This window comes from Mchenga conophoros, linkage group LG11, assembly GCF_057382185.1.
Source record: "Mchenga conophoros isolate Kocher_MC1m ecotype Shallow Benthic linkage group LG11, M_conophoros_male_GT1.1, whole genome shotgun sequence".
NCBI classification, from domain to species: domain Eukaryota; kingdom Metazoa; phylum Chordata; class Actinopteri; order Cichliformes; family Cichlidae; genus Mchenga; species Mchenga conophoros.
The window spans coordinates 24849420-24871589 of record NC_140536.1 but is presented as its reverse complement, the minus strand read 5'-3'; the positions used below and the strand labels follow the sequence as shown (position 1 = coordinate 24871589).

The 22170-nt window shown below is 40.0% G+C and overlaps 3 protein-coding genes across 3 annotated transcripts; 1 reads left to right on the top strand and 2 right to left on the bottom strand.

The window, feature by feature from the left end:
• Positions 1-270: 270 nt before the first annotated feature.
• On the bottom strand, positions 271-5704 carry c1s.2 (complement component 1, s subcomponent .2). The gene is made up of 11 exons (XM_085291760.1): positions 5557-5704; positions 5198-5396; positions 4937-5117; positions 4253-4378; positions 3852-4045; positions 2166-2316; positions 1950-2065; positions 1759-1843; positions 1537-1671; positions 1376-1450; positions 271-1294 (listed from the first exon to the last, which is right to left on the bottom strand). The coding sequence occupies exons 1-11, from the start codon at positions 5568-5570 to the stop codon at positions 468-470; spliced, it is 2103 nt and encodes a 700-aa protein (XP_085147886.1). The 5' UTR covers positions 5571-5704; the 3' UTR covers positions 271-467.
• A 93-nt stretch (positions 5705-5797) lies between these two features.
• LOC146564179 (tumor necrosis factor receptor superfamily member 5) lies at positions 5798-17342 on the top strand. Its single transcript, XM_085291762.1, has 8 exons — positions 5798-6431; positions 6575-6700; positions 7525-7671; positions 7784-7877; positions 8288-8364; positions 11379-11489; positions 13653-13781; positions 15907-17342. The coding sequence occupies exons 1-8, from the start codon at positions 6374-6376 to the stop codon at positions 16083-16085; spliced, it is 921 nt and encodes a 306-aa protein (XP_085147888.1). The 5' UTR covers positions 5798-6373; the 3' UTR covers positions 16086-17342.
• Positions 17343-17345: 3 nt separating this feature from the next.
• rbp5 (retinol binding protein 1a, cellular) lies at positions 17346-20850 on the bottom strand. The gene is made up of 4 exons (XM_085291763.1): positions 20412-20850; positions 19829-20013; positions 18278-18379; positions 17346-17456 (listed from the first exon to the last, which is right to left on the bottom strand). The coding sequence occupies exons 1-4, from the start codon at positions 20485-20487 to the stop codon at positions 17403-17405; spliced, it is 417 nt and encodes a 138-aa protein (XP_085147889.1). The 5' UTR covers positions 20488-20850; the 3' UTR covers positions 17346-17402.
• Positions 20851-22170: the final 1320 nt, after the last annotated feature.

Sequence of the window (22170 nt, the reverse complement as noted above, 5' to 3'; positions counted from 1 at the left end):
GGATGTAGTGAAGGAAGGACACGCAGAGGGTTTGTGTGACAGAAGAAGATGCTATAGACTATAGAGACAGGGTGATATGGAGGCAGATTATCTGCTGTGGCAACCCCTAAAAGAAGCACCAGAAAGGAAAAGAAGATCATAGCCTGCTGTCACTTATAGGGAAAATATACTGATTATACAAGAGTTTTTAAAAATGCAGCTTTGTGTGTCTCTTAACTAATAGGGATTAAATAATTGAAAACACGCACACACACACAGATTGTCTGCAGATGATTTGCAAACATTTCTCTTTAATAGGAAACAATGTAGAAATAACAAGCTGTTCTGATTGTGTTATTTATTTTGGTACATTTGATTATAAGGTTGCGGTCTTTATTTTATAAGCAAAGTAATTTTTTAAAATGTGAATCAGCCCTGAAAATGATTTTATTATCGTATATAACAGAGTGTTTTCTTCATCATTTATTTTACTTTCTCTCTGATTCTTCTGCCTCTACTCTCTCTATTGTCTGCTTAATCCACTTCACATAATTCCCTACCTTGGTATAATAACCCTTGTTCACTATTGCAGTTGAGTCTCGTTGGGGAATCAGACAGCGAGCTCCCCATGACACAACCCCAGTCAGATAGTAAGGCCCACTGCTAGAAGACAACATGGGCAAAACAAAAGGACCTCCACTGTCTCCTTTACAACTGTCCTTCCCGCTGTCTCCAGCACAGAACATGTTATTACTGAAAATCATGGAGTTCCCACGTGAAGTGACAGGTGTTTTCTCACACTCTCTGCGTGAGTAGGCTGAAACATGAGCATATTTTAAAACATCTGATAACTGTTTTTTCTCTGTCACCCCCCAGCCTGACACTGTACCTTGTTCATTTTCCAGCACATCACTGTTTTCTTCTGGCAGACAAATGGGAAGCAGGTTTGGGCCTAATGTGATTCTGGAGGTGAATCTTATAAGAGCAATATCATTGTTAAAATCAGTGCGTGCACTTCCAGTGATCCCCTTTCTGTAGCCAGGATGAATTATGATCCTGTTAGTGATCAAGGAAGGTGCGCTTGGGGCATTTGTTGTCGTTTTATCTATCAGTCCACCAAAGACACTCAAAGGGCTGTTCTCATGCCCATCCACAACATGAGCCGCTGTCACAGCCCACTGATCATTTATCAGGGATGCTCCTCCTCTGCTGGGCTCTTTTATGAATAGCTGCCATGGTATTTCTCCCAGTTTTGCATCCTGACCTCCCAAAATTCTTCCTGTACCTGCTATCAGTGTTTCAGGCTGCCCACACACTGAAACAAATAGAAGTCATCATTAAACCCAGAGCTCCAAACGAATAGTGACATTGAAAAACAGAAGGAATACATCCGTACCTGGAAGACATTTTGGAAACTCTGCATTTCCGTTAGTTGATATCCATTCGCCACTGGCACCGCAAATGAATGTGTCTGAAAAGAGTCAAGGAGAAATTTGCAAAAGGAATAACAGATCAGTGATACTAGAAAAGGTATGAGCAAAAACGTCCTGTAATCACCATCTCCTTCCAGCGTGTAGTACTTTGAGCTGCAGCTAAACTGGATCTGGTCTTTATATTGAGTTTGTGGGTCATCTGAACCCACCAACTGAAGAATACCATCTTCCGGTATATCAGGAAGTCCACAATTGACCACTATATATGAGAAAAAATGATACTGAGTGTGAAAAAAACAAGTAGACACAAACAGAAAAATCTGAAATTAATTGTAGTCAGACTCACATCCACAGGTGTAGCTGGGAGTCCATACGCCTGTGCTATGGCACATTGCATTGAACTCTGATTTCACATCATGGATGCCTTTATCCTTAATAAAATGAGAATGTAATTTAATTTAGAATTCAATTTATTTAATAAATTAAATATTTACATCAAATGTCAAGGATACACTTCAGATTTCTTTCTGCACTCACATCATTTACAACATAGCCCTCTTCACAAGTGACCTTCACTTCTTCACCACGATTATATTCTGCTTTCTTGGGAGTCACGGTGGAGTGTGAGGTCACCACTGCTGGACAGACCTTATCTGCAATTAAGATGTGAGAAGAAGAGTCACAGTCGTTTCCAACAAACATCCAAACAGATGCTCTTTACCAGCTGTGTCTGAGATGAGGAGGCTGCAGTACCTCTGGTCCTGAAGTTGAGGTGGAATCCTTTGTTGGTGCCAAAGTCGTCAGTGGTGAAACGGATCGTGAGCTTGTTTGCGTGAGTGAGAAATGGCGATTCGGGAGGCGTGTTGCCACAGAACGGTCCCAGAGTCCCAGAGGGAGTCTCAATCTGCAAACAAAACAACACAGGCACTGTCACCAAGTTCAAGTTTACAGACTTTCTTTAAGATGCAGACGTGCAGCACCTGTCAAGAATTTGAACACAACTGCTCGATGGATGTGCGAGACTATCCGTTTATAGCATTCTGACATGGACGTTTAAAAAAGGAAAACCCTTGTAAAAAAAAAGAAAAAGAAATCATTAGGCCCACAACAGTGTGTTGTCCTCCCAGCTACAGAGGAAGACCAGCCTTAGAAATCACATATTATAACCCACATCAATGCTTTCCAGACATAAGGTTGCACTTAAAAACTGGATTTATGGTTTGCATCTGCTTATGTGGTTACTGATACAAGTCTAAGGTGTGATAGTCTGTTAACCAGCATGACTACCACAGTATCCTGCAGTGGTTTGTGCTCAGTGGGATGATTATTCATTTCTGAAAAAGACCTAATGACCTAAAACACACCTCCAGGCTCTATGAGGGATCTTTGACCACAAACCTCCACAGCCTCCTGTCCTTATTGTAACTGAGACTACACAGCAGCAGCCAACAAGATCGTCAATTTTAGAAGGCGACAGACTTAAAAAAAAGTCACAACATTTAAGTAACATGTTGCCAGAAAATGCATACAGGAGGCTTTCAGATAAAAATGATTGAAGTCAATTACAGAGAAATCCTGGAGGAAATTCTGACAGTGCATACAGCAGGGCGGTGACGTTGTTAGCACCATTTCCTCTGAATGTGCTTACAGCAGGTTGGTGACGTTGTTAGCACCATTTCCTCAAAGAAAGAGGGGCCTGGGCTTCAAGCCCCAGCAGGGCCCTTCTCTCTCTGGAGTTTGCACATTTTTCCCACCGCTTTGGGGGTTTTCTTCTGGAGCTCTGGTTTCTCTTGGTAGCAGCTGTACTCACCCTCCCTCCCCCTTTTGGTTAGCGCTTGTCTCAGGTATCTCACAAAAGAGATTCTGAATCTCGAATAGTTTCACTTCCTGGTTAAGGGCTAAAAAACTGCTGTTACTTGGTGAACGACATGGGCTCTGAATGTAAGAACTGAGGCCTGATATGACCTTAAAAATATCAGCCTTAAAGTTCCTGTGTAGATGAAAATGACAAAAGACGTGATGTCTAACACTGACAAAGAACTAGCCTAACTTATATTTCTAGCACTTATCCATTTATTATTTTATTATTTGGGAGAAAATTTATTTCAAATGTCATTAGAGACTCTTTTTCTGTGGCTCTGAAACAAGAAACAACAACAGTACAACAACAAAATAATAATTGGGTTATATGTCAAATTGAAACTAAACAAGATGAGATCAATGTACACAGGAATGGTACACAAAGAAAAAACCCAAATGTGTAACACAGAGAAACCATAAAACGTCAAAAATAGGATGACTGTCTGTTGTCAAATCCATGGTTACAACACTTTTTTTTCTGAACTTCCTCTTTGTTTATTGATATGCAAAGTTAAAGTTTCTGGGGGGAACACACACACAGCTTCGAGGGGTATTTGCATATTCTGAGTCATCACTTACTCTCAGTGCATCTATGCATTGACCATTGGGGCCTTGTTCCACATCAAAAACGTCCGAGAATTCGAGCTCCACCTGAGACTGGGAGTCGACGAGCAGCGTGTACTGGCAGTTTGCGTTCTCTGCATACGAGTTGGGCCAGGAAGGACTGGATATGATACCGTTGCTCTTTCCTGACAGGTCCTTATTGCAGTTCACTGTGAACATGAGAGATCATTGCCATTACCTTCATTTTAACAAAATCATAAGTTTTACACAATCAGTACCTTCCCAAAAATCTCCCCACAATACTTCTGCTTCCTCTATTTTCCCATTTTCACTTCTCTTTGTGTATTTTTGTCTCCTTCAGACGTGTTAAATACTGATTCTGTTGAATGTTTGGAAGCAAATTTGATTATTTGTACCAGTGCAAGTGTGGTTGTCCACATCCAGGTGGTAGCCGTGGCGACAGGAGCAGTGGTACCCTCCGATGAAGTTGTGACAGAACTGGGTGCATTGGTTGATTTCGTTATCCTTGCATTCGTCATAGTCTAACAGAGGGAATGAGCTAACGGTTAAACGCAGAAAAGCATTAAAAAAAAAAAACAATTCCTTGGAATGACTTGATAAATATATCAATCATGCTATCTATCGTAACATTTTAACAGAAGTCATAACTCAACAAGTGATCAAACAGCAAATGTTTGTTCATCTCGACAGAGTGACAACAAAAATCCTTGACATTTTGCATCTCTTGCATTAAAAAAAATCAGAGAAAACCACAGTTTCGCATCAGTTCTCCTGGTTTGTATTCTAGGTAACATGTGTGGCAAAAGTCTTCAGTAGAGGAACAAGAGTCTACTGATACTAGACGAGGTTTAGGTGAAACATCAGTCACGTTAGTGTCGTCAGCACTTTTTTTTTGCAGTGCAAGAAGACAAACTCTTGCACACAAATGTTTTTTAATCTTATGTTTTCTTTATTAAACAAAAAGCTTTTTACACTGTGATTTATTCTCTAAAAATGACTTCCTTGAAATATGATTACAAAAGTATAAGTATATTTCCACAAGCTGAGCTCCTTCTGCAGATTTCTACTCTGATTCTCACCTTGGGTTGTATAAAAGCCTCTAAAGCCGGTGTGCCTCTTTATGTTTGAGTAGTCCGAGTGGAACGAAAGGGCGAGGCAGCCACCCGGGGGCGAGAAAAGCGCAGGATTTACAGTGGACTGAAGCTCCTCAAATTCCTTTGTGCCACACAAAACGGAAATTAAGTTTCCATTTGAAAAGATCTGAGGGGGAAAAAAGATGAGAGGCATAATGAGAAAATAGTATGTGGCAGGTATTAACATCATTTAAGATATCCTCTTACCTTCACTGCATCATTTTCACAGTCGATACTGTCCTCCAGGTCCAGGTGGATGAACCTTATGGAGAGGCTGTGACCTTTGGGGGCGCACCTGCTCCAATTTAGACTAGCATGAGGTAAGTACCCATTGGGATAACCTGGAGACTCCACCCATCCCAGCAGCATGCAGTACGTGGAGTGGAAGAGCGGGAGAAGCAGGAGACTGAAGAAAATGGTGCAAAGCAAAAATAAATATAAGGGTAAAGAATATTTTTTTTAAAAAGTAGCGTTAAACAGAAATTAAGTAGTTGGATGTCAGAGACAGACACTCTGTAATCACTCTTTGCACATCTATTGTGATAATTAAACAAATCCAAACCCACCTTGATCTTAACATCTTGTCCTGATCAAATCTCTTCTCAAATAAAGCATTTGAACATGTCTCCTTCCTCTTTTCATATTAATTTCTATTTCACCCTCTTCCTGCTGCCCCCTTCCTCTCTTGCTTATGTTTTGCACCCGTAAGCATTTATAAATCTATTTCTAGATAGTTTCTTTATGCATCTACGGCAACAGGAGGGTGACTGTGGAGCAACAGGAAGACAAACCGAGCCAAAAGCTTTTCAGCAGCTTTGCACTTTTCAACTCAACACCGATCCTTTGTCAGCGGGACAAATATTGTATTGAAACAATGGTGACAGGATGAAAGGAAAGGGTGTAGTGGATGAAGGAAATATTCCTTTGTGCACTTCGAGTGCCAAAATCAGCATTTAGTCCTGTAGCTACAGTACGGAAACACATTTACAGTTAACATGAGAAGGCTAGTACAGGAAGGAAATGAGGAACGACACAGAGCTACAGAGAGGCGAAGGGGGAGAAACAGCAGATGAGGGTCACTGGGGCTTTCCACTGTGTAGGACTAGAAAAGACATGAGAAGTAGGTAAGACCGAGTGAGGAGGGGGAACAAATCAGAGACAGTACGTCAGAAATAGAGTGGAGGCAGATGAACCTGAGCAGCAACTGCTTGATCATCAGAAAAGCCAAGGCGATCGACAGAGTTCAGTTCTGGATTTTATCTTCTGAGCTACCATACCGATTTAGCCAATTTTCAGGTATAGAAACAGCTTGAAAAGACGCAGGCTTTTACAGTTTAGAGAGTTTACACGCAGGTGGAGGGCTGTTGACGAATAGGATACAAAATGTGCAAAGAAGATCAGTTCGAGTATGGTGGGAGATGCTGTCAACGCTGTAATGCAGGTCAGTGAATACGACAATGCTTCAGTTCCTCACGTTTCTCCTCGGTTAACAAACTTTCTTTACAGGCTGCACAGCATTCTTCAAAAGCCGTATTTTCATTAACCAACATCTAATATACAAGTCTGTTTGTTTCACCTTGTCAGGAGAGTACATGAAGACAGCATGCGATGGCACAAAAGAGACCGAGTGTGCCACATGTCAATATGGGTTCTACACAGACTCTCAAAATCATGTGGAAAAATGCCATCACTGCAAGCAATGCCTTCTCAGTAAGTTACACAGGCATACACGCAGCATTAGTCTTAGAAGCTCAGTCAAAGAAACACAGAACCACAATTCAGTCTATTTCTAATAGAAATACAACGATATAGAACTAGAAAGACCGTATTTGAACTCTACTATGCAAAATACAAAAAAGCTAGGAGTGCTGCTTTCACAGCAAAAGAAAGAAAGAAATATACTGTTTGACAGCAGGAAACTGCGCAATAATGATGTTGCAGATTGTGAAAGCTGATGGCTTTTGATATCTATACTTATGGAGTAATAATACCTGCTTTGCTGTTGTTTGTCCAAGTCAGCACCACATGCTCACAGATCCACTTCTTTAACATCTTCTTTATTTCTCACAAGGGGTCGTTTGACTGTTGAGGTTTCTTTGTATTTTTGTGTTTTTGCAGCGTCCAAAAGTGTTTTGTGGCAACTGTTGTTGTCATTTGGCGCTATTAAAGTTCAAGGGAAAATTGAATTAAACTAAATTTCCATTTTGAACTTACTGTAAGTCCCACAGAGCTTAGCTCAGATTTATGTTAAGATAATTGTGTTAAGAGACGATTTTAAGACAATAAAGGAACTTACATTTTCAAGTTCAACACTTTCAAAATGTTTCATAGCGCAGAAACTGTGAGGTGGGTTTTCACTGTTCTTTATGTTCAAGCCACTTTGACACTTTGAACTGGAGATCAACGACCCCCATCTATACACACACACACACACACACACACACACACACACACACACACACACACACACACACACACACACACACACACACTTAAACGCAGAGAAAAAAAACGTCTCTCCCTTGCTCTTTCAGGTATCAAACAGCAGACACTCAGTGGATGCAAAGCTGAAGCAAACACAGTGTGCAAGTGTGTGTCAGGTTTCTACTGCAACGATGATGAATGTGAACACTGCTTGCCTGTAACCCGCTGCCAAGTGGGTGAAGGGGTCAAGACTCCAGGTAACCTTTAACTATAAAATTCCTAATGAACGATAATTTTCTCCAGTGATATTTCACATTCTTAGCTAAAGTGCCACAAAGTCAGGTGAATAAATTTCACTCCTCATTATAGGCGACGGCACGAGTAACGTAATCTGTGCTCCATGTGGAAAGGGGACCTTCAGCAACGTAACAGATTATGTGTCACCCTGTAAACCTCACACCAGGCAAGACTGCATTACAACTATTATCATTGTTATTATTATTATGTTATTATTAAATCTGAAGAACTGTGTGTTTTATGTAGACTGTGAGTGAATTAGTCATCCATTGACACAGAGCAGAAATTAGTCTCTTGGTTTCGGTTGGTGCCCTCAGTCTACAAACTCGAAACGTACAACATCCCACATCCTACCTACTGTAAATATTTCATCCAGACTGTAAAAATTGTGCTGAAACAGTTTCCCATGCTTGTAGGAGGCCTTTTTCTTTACATCCCTTTAACACCGATTTTGTAGCAAAAGCTTGTCCAGTTTGTTTTTTTTTAAAAACAACAACTATAAATTGCGACTTTTATTATTTTATTATTATTCATATTTATTGTGTTCACCTGTTGTTGGTGGTATTGTTTTTTTAGATGTGAGGACTACGGAGGAGTGCTGAAAATTCCAGGAGATAATGAAAGAGATGCAGTTTGTGGAAACTTCAAATCTGGTAAGTTTCTGGCTTTATCAGTGTTTGAGATCTTGTTAAAAAAAAGAGAGAGATGGAGTTGTCAGCGGATGCTCTTATGCCGAGTGATTCACTGAGTTCCTGTTGACATTATCTTCCTGTAACAGGACCTATAATTAAGAAAGGAAGTTGAAGATGTATTGATGCAAAATTACTAATATATACATTTTTCATGTAAAATTAAAGTAGTAGCTATAGTTTAGCCCACTGGACCTCAATATTGCTCTAGTTCACGCTCACTACATCTATAGCTTGCCTTAAAAACCAAACATCATATCTAGTCAGAGGCTGTGAGCGGCAAGTAACACTAAATTAATGTGCCACTCAAACAGCCTCACAGTCAGCCAGCGTAAAATTCCAACAACTAAATGCGAGACAAAGAGTATTTGTGTGGTCCATTTAACTAATCTGAAATTTATATCCTCAAGCTTAAAAAAGAAAAGTCGGAAGGTGAGTGGTACACTCACAAACTTCTCCAGTCAGTTTGTTGAAGCAAGATGTTGTTCTTGAGCAAGATATTGAAGCGTCAGTTCGGTCTTTGTACCATGAGTTGGTGTAGTTCTCTGAAGAAACATGGGTTTAGGGCAGATACTTTCAAGGCACTGACAAGAAGAGAGTAGTATTTGTTAGGTAGCAGAGTGCTGTGGTGTATGGCCACATCAGTAACCCTGTAAGGCTGTATTTAGGTATTAATTTTTGACCTGTTAACACCCTGATGTTAAGAACGTATATTGCTTAACTAGCTCACCACCTTAGATTTTAATTTTAGAAGGTTAAGAGGTGCTTAACTTTCTTTCAGAAACATCTAAACCACAAACTGAGCCTAGCATTACTTCAGGAAGGCTACTAAGCTGAGCTCAGCCCACAGTCCCAGTAGATCAGCTGATAACGGCTGATCTTAATATCAGCACGTCAGCTGACACTCTTCTGTGCTTCAAACTGACAAATCTTATGTAGGGTGTCCTATTTAGACTGCTTTAGCCTGTTTATAGCTGCAGTGTGAGCTATTTTGCAACCCCAGCTCCCTCTTTTCACACGACGTCTGACTCAATTCATGTGATGTTTGTCGTAATCGACGTTAGTTTTGTCCTGTGAGGGGGTCCTGCTGCTGCTCTTTTCACCGTAGGCTTTCCCCATCTGAGCATGGAAATGCAGAGAAGTCCCAAAGCAGAGCCACACCACCAAATATAAGTAATGGCATATGGAAATAGTCATTTTTCTTTTGGCTAAAGTTTTTTGGATTAAAAATCAGTTTGATGGTGGTGTCAGCAGAAAACTTTAAAAACCATCAAAGTTTTTAAAATACCTCGTGTGAACATCTACATTACCGCGAAAAATGATTTTGCATACGACCCCGCCGAGCCTTATTTTTCAGTGGTATTTCTTTTTAATGAAACCAAAGGAAGACATTCTTTTGCTTCAGTACTAAAAACAAATTCACCTATCAAAGTCACTTCTGGGAAAGCATGAAGCCACATGCATTGTTTAACAGGAAGTGTTTTTGTGAGGCGCATTGAATTTTGAGCAGCTAAAAAAAAAAGAGGGGGCAGAAGAAGCACACAGACAAAGAATACAGACATACTGAAATGTCTAAATATACTCCAGACAATGAATCAAGTCCAAATATCGCATGAGATGACTTCTTTTAACTACTGTGATATTTGCTGGGGTGATACTGAGAGGGGGGTGGGGATGTTGAAGATGGTGAAGATTTCCAGTGTTTATCACATTTTAAATATAGTCATGTTATGCAAGCTTTAAAGCCTACTTTCAGGTTTCATAAAATGCATATTTTGCCCCTTAAATACTTATTTCCATTAAATTGAGTCAAATCAGTAGTGAAACTCACACATAAGTCTAATGTTGAAGTCTAAATTTAACCTAAAAAGGTTTAAATTAGAGTCCGATTTACCTTTTTCATCTTCTTAGGTAGAAAAAACAGCATAAATTATTATTTAATCCAATATATTTTAAAGTATAATAGTGTATAACTCTATAATGCATTGCTGCATTACCATAAAGCTCCTACAGGCTGAGGAGGGCTTCCCAAGTGTTTCTTCTTCACTCCCCTCTTTTTACTCTCAGTGTTTATACACCACTTTGTGTTTAATGATTAGTTTTCATTCATCTCTGGCTCTCTTCCAAGTGTGTCTTTTGTCCTGTTTCTGCCTGCCGTGGCAGATGGCTGCCCTGAGCCAGGTTTCCTCCTGTTAAAAGGGAGTTTTTCCTTCCCGCTGTCACTAATTGCTTGCTCATGGATGGGGAAGTCATCTGATTGTTCTATTACCTTATTTGGCACTATGCATATAAAATTGAACTGAATTGAATGATGAAGCGGCTTAACCTGCTGTACAGTCAGTAAGTGAATGCTTGAAAATATATTGAACTGACGTCTTTTGCCTTGGCTCCCTCCCTTAAATAAAACTGATTTAAATTGAATACATATAATTTATATCTTTCAAAATATTATTTTAAACATGTATTCAACATATAATCAGCAATGTGATTAACAAATATGCGAGCCATATTTATACAGCACATTTAGACCTTATGATATTTTGTTGTAGATATCATTGCTTTATGAACACAGTACGTAAAGCTGTATGTTACAAATGATTGGACTGTTCTGGAGTGGATTGCGGCCATTTATTAAGAATTAATGCTGCTTAGACATGTTGGCACTTCACCAGAAAGAGTTTTCTTTAAGTGAGCTTCCACGGATCATGAGTCACCACCTGCAAATTCAAAAAGAAATGCATATAAGCTTTCACTAACAATAATCAGTCTTTTTATTTCTTTGATAAAGTCAGAAAAAAATCAAGTTTCTCCTCGTCACAGTCATTTCACTCACTACCTTATTAATGAAGAAACATGAGTTGTAATCAGTAATCACTCCCTCCCACTTTAAGTTTCCCAGAAGTTATAATCAGGTGAATAACCCACTGTAGATGTACTCGGCATGGCCCTAAGAACATTTTCTTCTCGTTGTTTTCCAGATTGTTATTGGATGTTGCCAGCAGGTTTGTGGTCAGGGCTCGTGTTGACCGCAATCGTCATCGTGTTGATTTTCATCCTCTGGAGAAAGAAATGCAAAACGTACAATGCAGGTGTGTATGACACGTCACTCGGATGGGCGTGTTTGCCACTTTTTCTCACACTTGTTCTCATAATTGTCTTCCTGAAGAGGCGGCAAAATGATGTGCGTGTAAGCCCACCCACTGGCAGTAACTACTCATGCTTTAAGCCACAACAGTGAGAGGGTACTGGCTTTGAAGTCTTACAGTTGAAGGTCACTGCTTATCTCTCTCAAACATGGCCTCCCACTGTTTCCTTGCAGTGTATTAATAACAAAACCTCAGGGAAACCTAATATTACATTTGCAGACTGGATTTTTTGAATATTAAAATGTGATCTTTCATGTAAAGTAAGTTGAATTTCTCCTTTTCTTTTCGCTTGAAAAGGATATGATGTAGTTGAACTCTCTGACAGATTAAGAAAGCAGCAGCCGAGTCTGATGCTTGAGGAGCTTTAGCGAACATGACTGTCTCAATGAGGAAACCACATCCTGTACATATTCAGGCTGACACAGTTATTTGGTGTAATGTGACGCACTCTTCACGGGCAGACAGCTCATACTGAGAAACAATTCCTACGTATGTGACACAGTCACACAGCTTATTATTTTGGCTACCCTTCTATTTCACTGACATTTCTTTTATTTCCACAGAAACAATGTGCTAGTACTGGAAATCACTGATGAACTCACAGAATATAATTATTGTCTTAGAGAGCGTGTGTGCCGTTTTGCTAATATTACAGGAAGGGGTGTGTGTTACTTTTAAAAGCACCAGTTGTTACTCTTTGTACAGTCATGTGGGAAAAGTTTAAGAGTGATAAGGTTTAAGAGTGATTCTGAGCCAATAAGATCCTTTGATTTCATGACATAATGCCTGTATTTTCCACATATCTGCACGTGGATATATCAAAGGCTTATTACTAGAGAAATTACCAAAATGCAAGTTTCCTTTTTCATAGCCTCATAATATCCTGCCATGCAAACAGTTTCAGTTTTATCTTCTGAGGTTTGGAGATACTTATCTTTAGGATTTTTACTGCCAGCTCAGTACAGTAGATGGTATAAATATACTGTATATGTTGGTTTGTGCAGCTCAAAGTTTTGTTTTCTAGTAATAATTTATTGCTATGTTTTTTTCAGTATGTGATATAAATTGGAAGTTTCTCTTTGCTCAGAAAGTTTTTTTCTTAATGCCACTTGTTTGAGTCTCGTTTTAGAAACACTTCAGAGTAATTATAGTTTTGAATTTATTTTAATTCTGTGGGTTTTTATTTAATCAGTCGTTTCCTGAGTCTCGTTACACACTGGTTATTTTTATTGGCGTGTATGTTGTTTAAAACTGTTTAGTTTTAGTATTAGTTTTCCTTTCTTTCGTTGTGAAATGGTCAGTATTAGTCAGGGGCTAGTTTACAGCAGTTATTGCAACATGCGCAATTATCTCACAGTCATGTAGAAACCCCGGTCTCAGTAAACAAGCGTAATTAACACGCCTTCTCGAGCTAGTTGTGTTGACAAACTGAACAAAGCTGACAAAGACTAAAAGTGGATTAAAAAAAAAAAATCAGTAATGGTAAATGGCCTTTGTATATTTGTATAGCGCTTTACACACCCAGTCATCCACCCATTCACACACTGGTGGAGGCAGCTACAGTTGTAGCCACAGCTGCCCTGGGGCAGACTGACAGAAGCGAGGGTTAGGGTTATCGCGCCATCGGCCCTTCTGGCCAACACCAGTAGGCGGTAGGTAAAGTGTCTTGCCCAAGGACACAACGACCGAGACTGTCCGAGCCGCCTTGTAACCTTCCGATTACAAGGCGAACTCCCAACTCTTGAGCCACGATCGCCCTAGTAACCTGCTTATGGCTAATGTTCTGTTTAGTCTCGGGAACTCTAACAGCCTTGGTTTGCTTGTCTGTATCTCAGAGCTGTTCGGAGCTGACTCAGAACAAAGTTCACACAGATGGTCAAAAGACAGTGAAGGGACTCAATGTCGCGACTCTAATGACCAGTGGCTGGTGTTTTTTTTTTTACATGGAGGTGCTTTGGTCAAACTCAACCCCTTGGATTTTGGGGGTTTTGGGGAGGCTTTAGTGCCATCTAAAGTCCAACTGGTGGAATTATTTGTATGTTTTGTGCATGTTTGTGAGCATAAAACTAAAATGCCTTTTTTTTCCCTTGTGATTTGTGATGTCAGCTCGATCCAGTATTTGTGGTACTCCAGTAGCAGTGGTTCCCATTCCAGATGTAATGCCTCGAGAGCAGCCTTCTTACTGCCAAGAAACCTGCATCATGCCCGACTGCAAGTTACCAATTTTTAACGAAGGTGAAGAATCACATCGACTCTTTTACATCATTTACACATAATGTTACCGACTTGTTCTCAAACAGCAGGATTTAAGTTTGAAACAAAGTCACTGCGTGCAACAAAAATGCCCCAAGACTTTTGTGTTGGTGCAGCAGTCCACTTGTTTAGGCTCGAAAATCATTTTCTGTAAAACATTTTCACCCGTATTTAGTGCCATTATAAAACCTTGCTCACATGCTTGGCTTGTTGAAACATTATTGTTATTAATTTCACTATAATGATTGTTTTTCAACACTGTATCTACTCTAAGCACAGCCCCATAATGCCTAGAACAACTCAGTTATCTCTCCACACACACTTAGTGTTTGACATTGGAATTAGTGATTGCAGAAATACAAGAACAATGTATGTAAATAATAAATCTCCAATGATCTCAGCTTAATTCAACACCTAGGTGAGACTGTGGCAGCCTTGGTTGATAATCAAAACAGCATTTCCCCCTAAAATCGTCAAAACACGGCCTTAATTCATGTAGGACGAGCCTGCTTCATCTATGCTGGGGATGTGAAACTCTTTTTATATCGCAGGCCACGACTTTGATCTTATGTGGGCCAGATGGGTGAAACTACAATTTCTGTCAGTGTGAAAAGTTGAACTACACATTTAATCAATGAGATAACTTAAAATAGGACAAAGAACCACAATTTCAACAGTATGACTCATTTTTCCTACATGGTAAAGAAGTGCTGCTCTGGTGTCACCGTGAGTTTTTGAGCTTGGATCGTGAGAACGCGCATAAAATTACACAACTCTAGAAATCAATGATCTTGGTGTATTGTGAACAGTGTTGGTCAAGTTACTTCAAAAAAAGTAATCAGTAACGAATTACTGATTACTTCCCCAAAAAAGTAATCCCGTTACTACTTAGTTACTTAGTTACTTTTTTAAAACACGATTTACAACCTGAAGAGGTGATAAAGCGATAGATCTTTCAGCCCAATTCTACTTTTACTGCATAATCCATCATACAAAATGTAATCAAATGGAAAAGTCTCTTTTTTTAACTTGTTTTATCAGTTTTAATCTTTTAACTTTATGCATCAAGCAAAAATTTAATTATATGCAACATTCTCTGAGTTGAATAAATTAGTTTAACATTTAAACCTATTTTCTACACATTCCAGCACATAAAATAAAATATTTTTTGTGTTTACACTCACTCTTTCAAATAGATGCAAGTAAAACACAGCAGAACATAAATAAAGTCAAAGACTCAGCGGTCCTGTGCTCTATTTTCACCTGTAAAGTAGGACTGCAGTAGGCGGAGGTTTACCCTGGTGCAGGTGTGCCGCGGTCAATTGAAGAATCCGCGAGTTTCTCTGTGAGTTTCCCATTACATCGTTGCGCACTCGGTGCTTGCTTGGAAGTTTAGGGGTTTTTTTCGCTGTAAAAAGAAGTTTTCTTCTCACGCACGATGGACGCTAATGTTTTTGTCACTTTTTATGGAATCAAACTCAAAGTAAGGTCAGTACTTCCACGCTTTAAACGCTACACGCTCATACTCTCTCCCACAATCGATATGTGATCCATTGTTGATCTGCACACAGCTGTTGTCACTAACGCTGCACTCGCGTCCGTCATCTTCGTGAGACATTCACGGTTTTAGTAACGCAGTAACGCAGCGTTCCTACGGGAAAGTAACGGTAATCTAATTACCGTTTTTGCAATAGTAATCCCTTACTTTACTCGTTACTTGACAAAAGTAATCAGATTACAGTAACGCGTTACAAGTAACAATCAGAGATGGGCAGTAACGCGTTACTTGTAACGCGTTACTGCCCATCTCTGATTGTGAATGGCGATGAGGGAGGGTTTTATGGGTAGAAATGGTCTAAAAGCTTCCAAAGCCATCCAGTGGGCCAGATTGGGGTCTTTCCTAGGTCAATTCTGGACCTGGGGCCTTATGTTTGACACTCTTGATCTATGTGACACAACACTAAAGCTGGATGCTATATGTTGGTCATTTCTGCAGTTTCTCAGGAACTCATTTACATTCATCTTACAAACATTGCAGCTCATAAAGTGCAAAACTGCATTTCCAGTGAGGAATGGTCATACTTAATGATTTTATCGTTCTCCTCAGATGATCCTTTGGTCATTTCCTGCACAGAGGACACCTTGAACACCAGCCACCCCATAACTCCACTGAAAGCTTCCGTTTCCTTTGTCGAATCCAGTAACACGAATGGAAACGCGAGTTACTGCAACAACTTCTTCAGGTCGCAATCCGAGCCACAGGAGGACGAGTACTGTGGGGCATAATCCAGTGTAACGGCATACTTACCCAACCTCAGACCCTCACTGGATCGGAGGCAATGCAGTTCTTTTCAAGACCTTTAAACCCTTTTAATACCAAAAGAGAGAGACTGGGCTCTCTTTCAGGTCCCTTGAAGGTTGACTGATGCCACCTGCAGGACACTCATGAGAATTTCCTCTCAAATGAAGTGACATTTCTGTGCTGTCCTGACCACACAGCTGAAAAAACACTGGTGATGCACAGTGGTGTCCTGTTCTCAGGAATAATCTGACATGTTTTGTTTTTGTTTAGTTTTGTTACTACAACAATTCTCACGAAATGACCAAAAAAAATTAAGCGGTGATAGTAACAAACAGAGCCTAATATAGTTTACATTTTAAGTGAGCCAAAGTGACGCAGTGCGTGATATCATCCTTCATCATCCCACATCCTGCTGCTGCTATGAGTATTTTTGAGCAGCGGGAATAAATCCTACAAAAATAGCATCATTTCCACCCATTTCAAAAACATTTTTAGGTATCCCGATGACCAAAGGCTTTTTCTTTGCCTTTAAAAGATTTGCTTTCTTTATAGGAACAAATCGTTTTATTGCTGATAAGATAGTGAAATCAGAAAATACATGAATCTTTGTAGCTTTTCCTTGGATTTGTTGATAGTGGGAAATCTACTGCTATCCTGACCGTTTAATGGAATCTGTATATATTGAGTTGTTTAACTTATATTGTTCCCACTTAAGTCAGTAATTCAGATTTGAATGTATTGTATATGTAAATCATTATAATGCGCATGAACACACTGATTCAAGTTTTCCTTTCTGCCATGCAGCACACATCAGTAAATAGTCGGCTTCACATAGACTTTGAACCAGGGAACAGGAGGTTAAAGGCTAATGTCTGAGCTGACTCTGTCAGACTGTTTTGTTGTTTTGTTGTCGTTTTTGCATTTTTTTTACTTTGGTACTTTCTGTAAAAGTTCAGGGCTGCAGTTCATGAGTGAAAATGACTTTAGATATGAAGCAGCAACACGCACAGGCACACACACACACACACACACACACATTTTGTATAATTTAAAACACGGAATAGAAACACAACAGATGCATGAATTATGACTTCTTTATAACATTGTGCAATATGGGGAAGGACGCAGTCATTCTGCTAAACTGCTCTCTTCTCTTTGTTAAACCCATCAGACATATTCAGTTCATATTCTGTTTTCAATATTCAGTACTGCTGATTATAATAAAAATGCTATAAACGTGACTCTTGTACCGGCTACTTTGTTTTAATAGGATTATTCGCTGTAAAACATTTCCTGTGACTTCAGTTTGCCTTCTTGAAGACTTGCTTGGCTTTGATTCCTTGGACTCTCATCTCCTGCAGAGAGGAAGTGGAAAAGACGAGAAAAAAAAAAAAAAAAAAAACACGAAGTGAGAGGGTGTAAATGAATGGTGAGAAACAACGAGAACATTTGGCACATTAAAGACGAGCACAAAACTGGGATTGTGTCCAGGACACCATTTCCACCCCACCTCTCTCCTTCTCATCCTTTGACCTCGTAATCCGTCTTCTACTCTCTCACCATCTATTCATCAGGTCTTTTCAGCCCGCTCTCTACTTTCCTCCTCCGCCTCTATATTAGTCCCTCACTGTTCCCTTCCCCTGCTTTGTGTAACCTCTAAAACCCACCATTATAAGTCTTGATCCTAGCTGGCATTTCTTTCCCAATTCTCTCTTGAGTTTAGCATCAACAACACATTGTTTTCTCCCGATTGCAACAAAGGTATTAAAAAAACCTCGTGAGAGCTTTTTAGTGGAACAATGTAGATCGTTTGAAAACGTAACCAGTAATGAAAGATAAGCTATGAGCTTGAACTGTTTGAGCTCAAAAGTGCCTCTGAGCTTCACTCCATAAAGACGTGCATTCAGGGCTCCTCTGCCTCCTTTGTGTGTACTCCTTTGTCAGGTCGTAGTTTGGCCTTAGGCATGTACAAACTCCACTGACCTGTTAATAAAAACCTCTTCACACAAAGACGGTAACAGAAATGAATAACTTCTAAAACCTGCCTTATTTGAATACCCTCCCTCATTTAGCATATCAATTTCTCCATCACTTCCCTTTAAGCTTTCATTTTCCTTCTTCCCTCTTCCTTGCTTTCTCTCTGCACTGGCCTCTTCTTCCCCTCGTACATCCTTACCAAATGCAGCTTGTCGCCCTCCAGCCAGTGCGTCCAGCCTCGTCCCTCTTTCTCGCCTCGCTGTACACAAACCAGCTTGTCGCCGTCCCAATCTACTGTAGTCTGTGTAACCACAGAGATGCCGTTAGTGTGAGACATTAGCATGTACAGTAGCTCACACAACGCTTAGCCACACAGAGACAAGAAGCTTTGTGCAGCGCAAAGAGGGGAGACTAATACAGTGATCCGTGAAAGGTCATGAACCCTTTAAAATATACTTCATTTGTTCAAACATGTGACAAAAAACATCTGATTTTTATACAAGTGGATTTAAGTTTAAGATTTATATGTATTAGATTATTTAAGTCTGACTCTGGTTTGTTTGCTGAGAAAAATGATCTCTGAGTGGAAAAAATTTATGAACCTTTGCATTTTTTTGTATCATGTAGACAGCAATGACTACAAAAAATACATTTTACATCTTCATTCTTCTTTGCCTCACTTTGATGGGGGAACTTGTGAGTTTGAGGCCATTATCTTGTTGTATAACCCACATTCTCGTGGGATTTAGTCCACGGACAGGCATCCTGTCACCTCCCTGAGAGTTTGCTGGTATCATTCAGAATTCATTGCTTCATTAATGAGAAAAAGACAACTAAGAACAGCAAAACAAGCCACCATCAACATTTCCTTCATTTAAACTGGTTTCTCATTTTATACCAAAAAGCTCTGCTTCAATATCATCTTTACCTGAATTATAGTTCAGTGTCCTGGTTTTTCAATTAGATCTTTTGCAAGCTGCAAATGGAGATCAGCAGCTTTCTTCTGGTAGCCCTACTCCACACCCCATTGCTGTTTAAAGTTCTGCTGATGTTAGACTCAGTAAGCTGAAGATTGTCACTGTTAGAGAGGCCTTTAAGTTTTTGGATGTTGCTCCTGGAGTGATATTTGTTGGTTGACTACACCTGGGGAGGGCAACAACAACCTATGATTTCCATCATTTGTCTGACTGTGTTTTGGTGTAGACCAAACTCTTTAGGGGTGGTTTTAGCCTTCACAGCCTGATGAGCATCAGCAAATCCTTTTCTGAGGAGCCGCATCTATTCGGGCTGTGATGCACGTTCGTGTTTTGAACATCTGACCTTCGATTCCCGTCCCACTCACACCTGAACATCATGCAAAGCAATGAAACCTAACCCAGTTTCACCTTGGCAAGTGAAAATACATTACATATTTTTCCACAGCAGATCTGCTTTAAATGCTTATGTGACAAACATATTTATTTAGAAAAAAGTTCAAACTTTCAAGCACAAGGTCTCCTCCTATCTTGGACCTTTTCAAAATCATTGTGGAGTTAATGTACGTTACTGCAATTCTTAAGCCCTCCTCTAAGCAGCAAGTAGCAGCTATGGAAAAAAAAACCTCAGCAGGTGTGTTGACTTTGTTTGAACACTAAGCATGCAAATCAAACTTGTATAACAAGTAATGACTTAATAAAATCAATGTAATGTTAAAACTGCGTGCATGTACAAACATGCCGATGTGCACATTTGGAAAAACCAAAACACGTACCTGACACACACGGCCATCCACTGGCCCAAGGTCCTCAGTAAATTCTTTTCCAATAGTGAAATCCATGTTGAAGTTCTTGAAGGTGGTGAGTGTGCGGATTATCATGGTTCCTGTGGCCGGGTCATGGGTGACCTCTTTAGTGGGCTTCAACAGACAGACGATCTTCCTCAGAGCAAAATTAACATCTAAGAGAAGAAAGAGAGAGAGAGATGTTGTAGCATGAGCCACAGTCTGTTACTTCAGTAAAGCAGGTTTTTTTGTCTCTCACACACACTGCAGGCAGAGGGGACGCACAGTGTGAGGGAGTGAATGGATCCGGGGTCACACAGAGGACAAGGTGGTGATTTCATTACACTAATGTGCTTCAGCAAATAAAGATGGTCCTCACCATTAAATCAGACACTTAAGGTTACCTTTTAAAGTAACCTAATGGCAACGAGTCAGTGAACATATGAATACTTAAAAAAATAAAAGACATGAAAGATTATTGTTACATTGGAGGGTTTTAACTGCACATCTGTTACAAAAAGCAACGCACTTGAAGATTACAAAAGTATTTAAAATACTGTATAAAGATTTGTACCCAAAGCTCCGAGGTAGGAATCCATATTCTCCTGTTCCACCATATGATAAGTGCCGCTGTAATTAGGTTTTGCCATTTTTTTTCTTCTTCTTTGTTGTTTCCGAAACTCCAGAAATCCCCGTTTTTCCTCGTTCTTGCTTTTCCTCCAGTCCCGTGTGGATCTCACAGACAAGCTGCCGGTTCCTGTGATATCACTTTCAGTTGCGCAACGTTTAGGACAATGGACCCGGATTTGACGGGAATGCGCGTGGAATGAGTGCTGCCTGTTGCAGATTGTTGCTGGAGTTTGGTGCTCGGTTATGCTGCAAGCTGCTCCAAATATGCAACTCTGGTGGTGACTCACGCTCAGTATATGCAATCGTTTCCAGGGAGGGAGCGGGGCCTTTTCTGCAGGACCTCATGCAGGGGGAGGTTCATTCATCTTTACTAATGCTTTTCTCAGAGGGATCAGTTGCAAGAAGAGGCGGCGCTTCGGATCCCAGACATGCAGAGGGTTGGTTGATACACTAAGTAAACGGGTATGCTCGTGCACTAGCAGCTGAGCAGCACAAAGTCAAAGCGAGGAACAAAGAGACATCAAGGATAACCTGATATGCTCATTTCCAGCGCCATCTTTTATTCTTTGACCATACTAAAGAAGTTTTGCATGTTCCAAATCGTCCTTATTTACTTTGATGTACAGACCTCATTTAATCATTCCTCTCAAAAAGGCTGTTTTCTCCGTTTAAGCCAGCTTTCCTCTGATTGGTTGGTTTTAATGAAAGTCCTCTTCAGTACACATGGCTAACTCTGACCCTATTTATACAAAAGAAAACTCACAGAGGTTTTTCATGTTTTACTGATTGATGCTTTTGTAGGTGTTTCCTTGTTGGTAGCCTCCCAACTGGTACTGATGAAGTTTAGTATATATAGTATAGCAAGTTTTGTTACGCCAACAGGTGAGAGGCAGGAAAACAAGTTCATAGTTAACCAATGAAACATTTTAAAGGGCCAGATTGTGTCTCTTACCTGTGTGCCGCCTTCTGCTTTCTCCCAAGGGTGTTCCATCCAAAAAAGTGCAGATCAATCCAAATACCTATAGTATCAGTGCCAACAGTGGATTGAACTAGTTCATATACTTGAAACATGCGCTATAAAATGTCTGAATGTTTTTGTGTCTATTTTATTTACAGCCTATAGCAGCGGTCCCCAACCCCCGGGCCTCGGACCGGTACCGGGCCGCGAGGGTAGAGGCTCAGGTGTGAAATGTATGGTTTTCAGGGTTTTTATCGGTTTTCAGCGTTATTTTGTTATTGTTTTTATTGTTAACTCGGTTTTCCTCGGTCTTTTCACGTGTGTTATGAATAAATCTTATTTTTTTCGATACTGGTACTAGTTTTATTTTGTTGTATTTATCCGTGACACCTTAAAGGCCGGTCCGTGAAAATATTGTCGGGCATAAACCGGTCCGTGGCGCAAAAAAGGTTGGGGACCACTGGCCTATAGCACATTTAAACAACTGAAGTTGACCCAGATCACTTTTAAATTCCAGGTCAAACTCAAAATACTTGAAAAGCTGAAAGGTGTGTTTTGTTTTATTAAGTCATTATTGATTCTGATTCAGTGGTTGCTACAGTTTGTTCAGAATCTACCTCATAACAGTGATTTATCTTATATGTCATGACACACTACTCTCCTCTACAACTGCCTTTATAAGTTAAAAGTATCGGTGCTGGTATCGCCAATGCTGGGCCTGTATTTACTTGGTATCAGATCAATA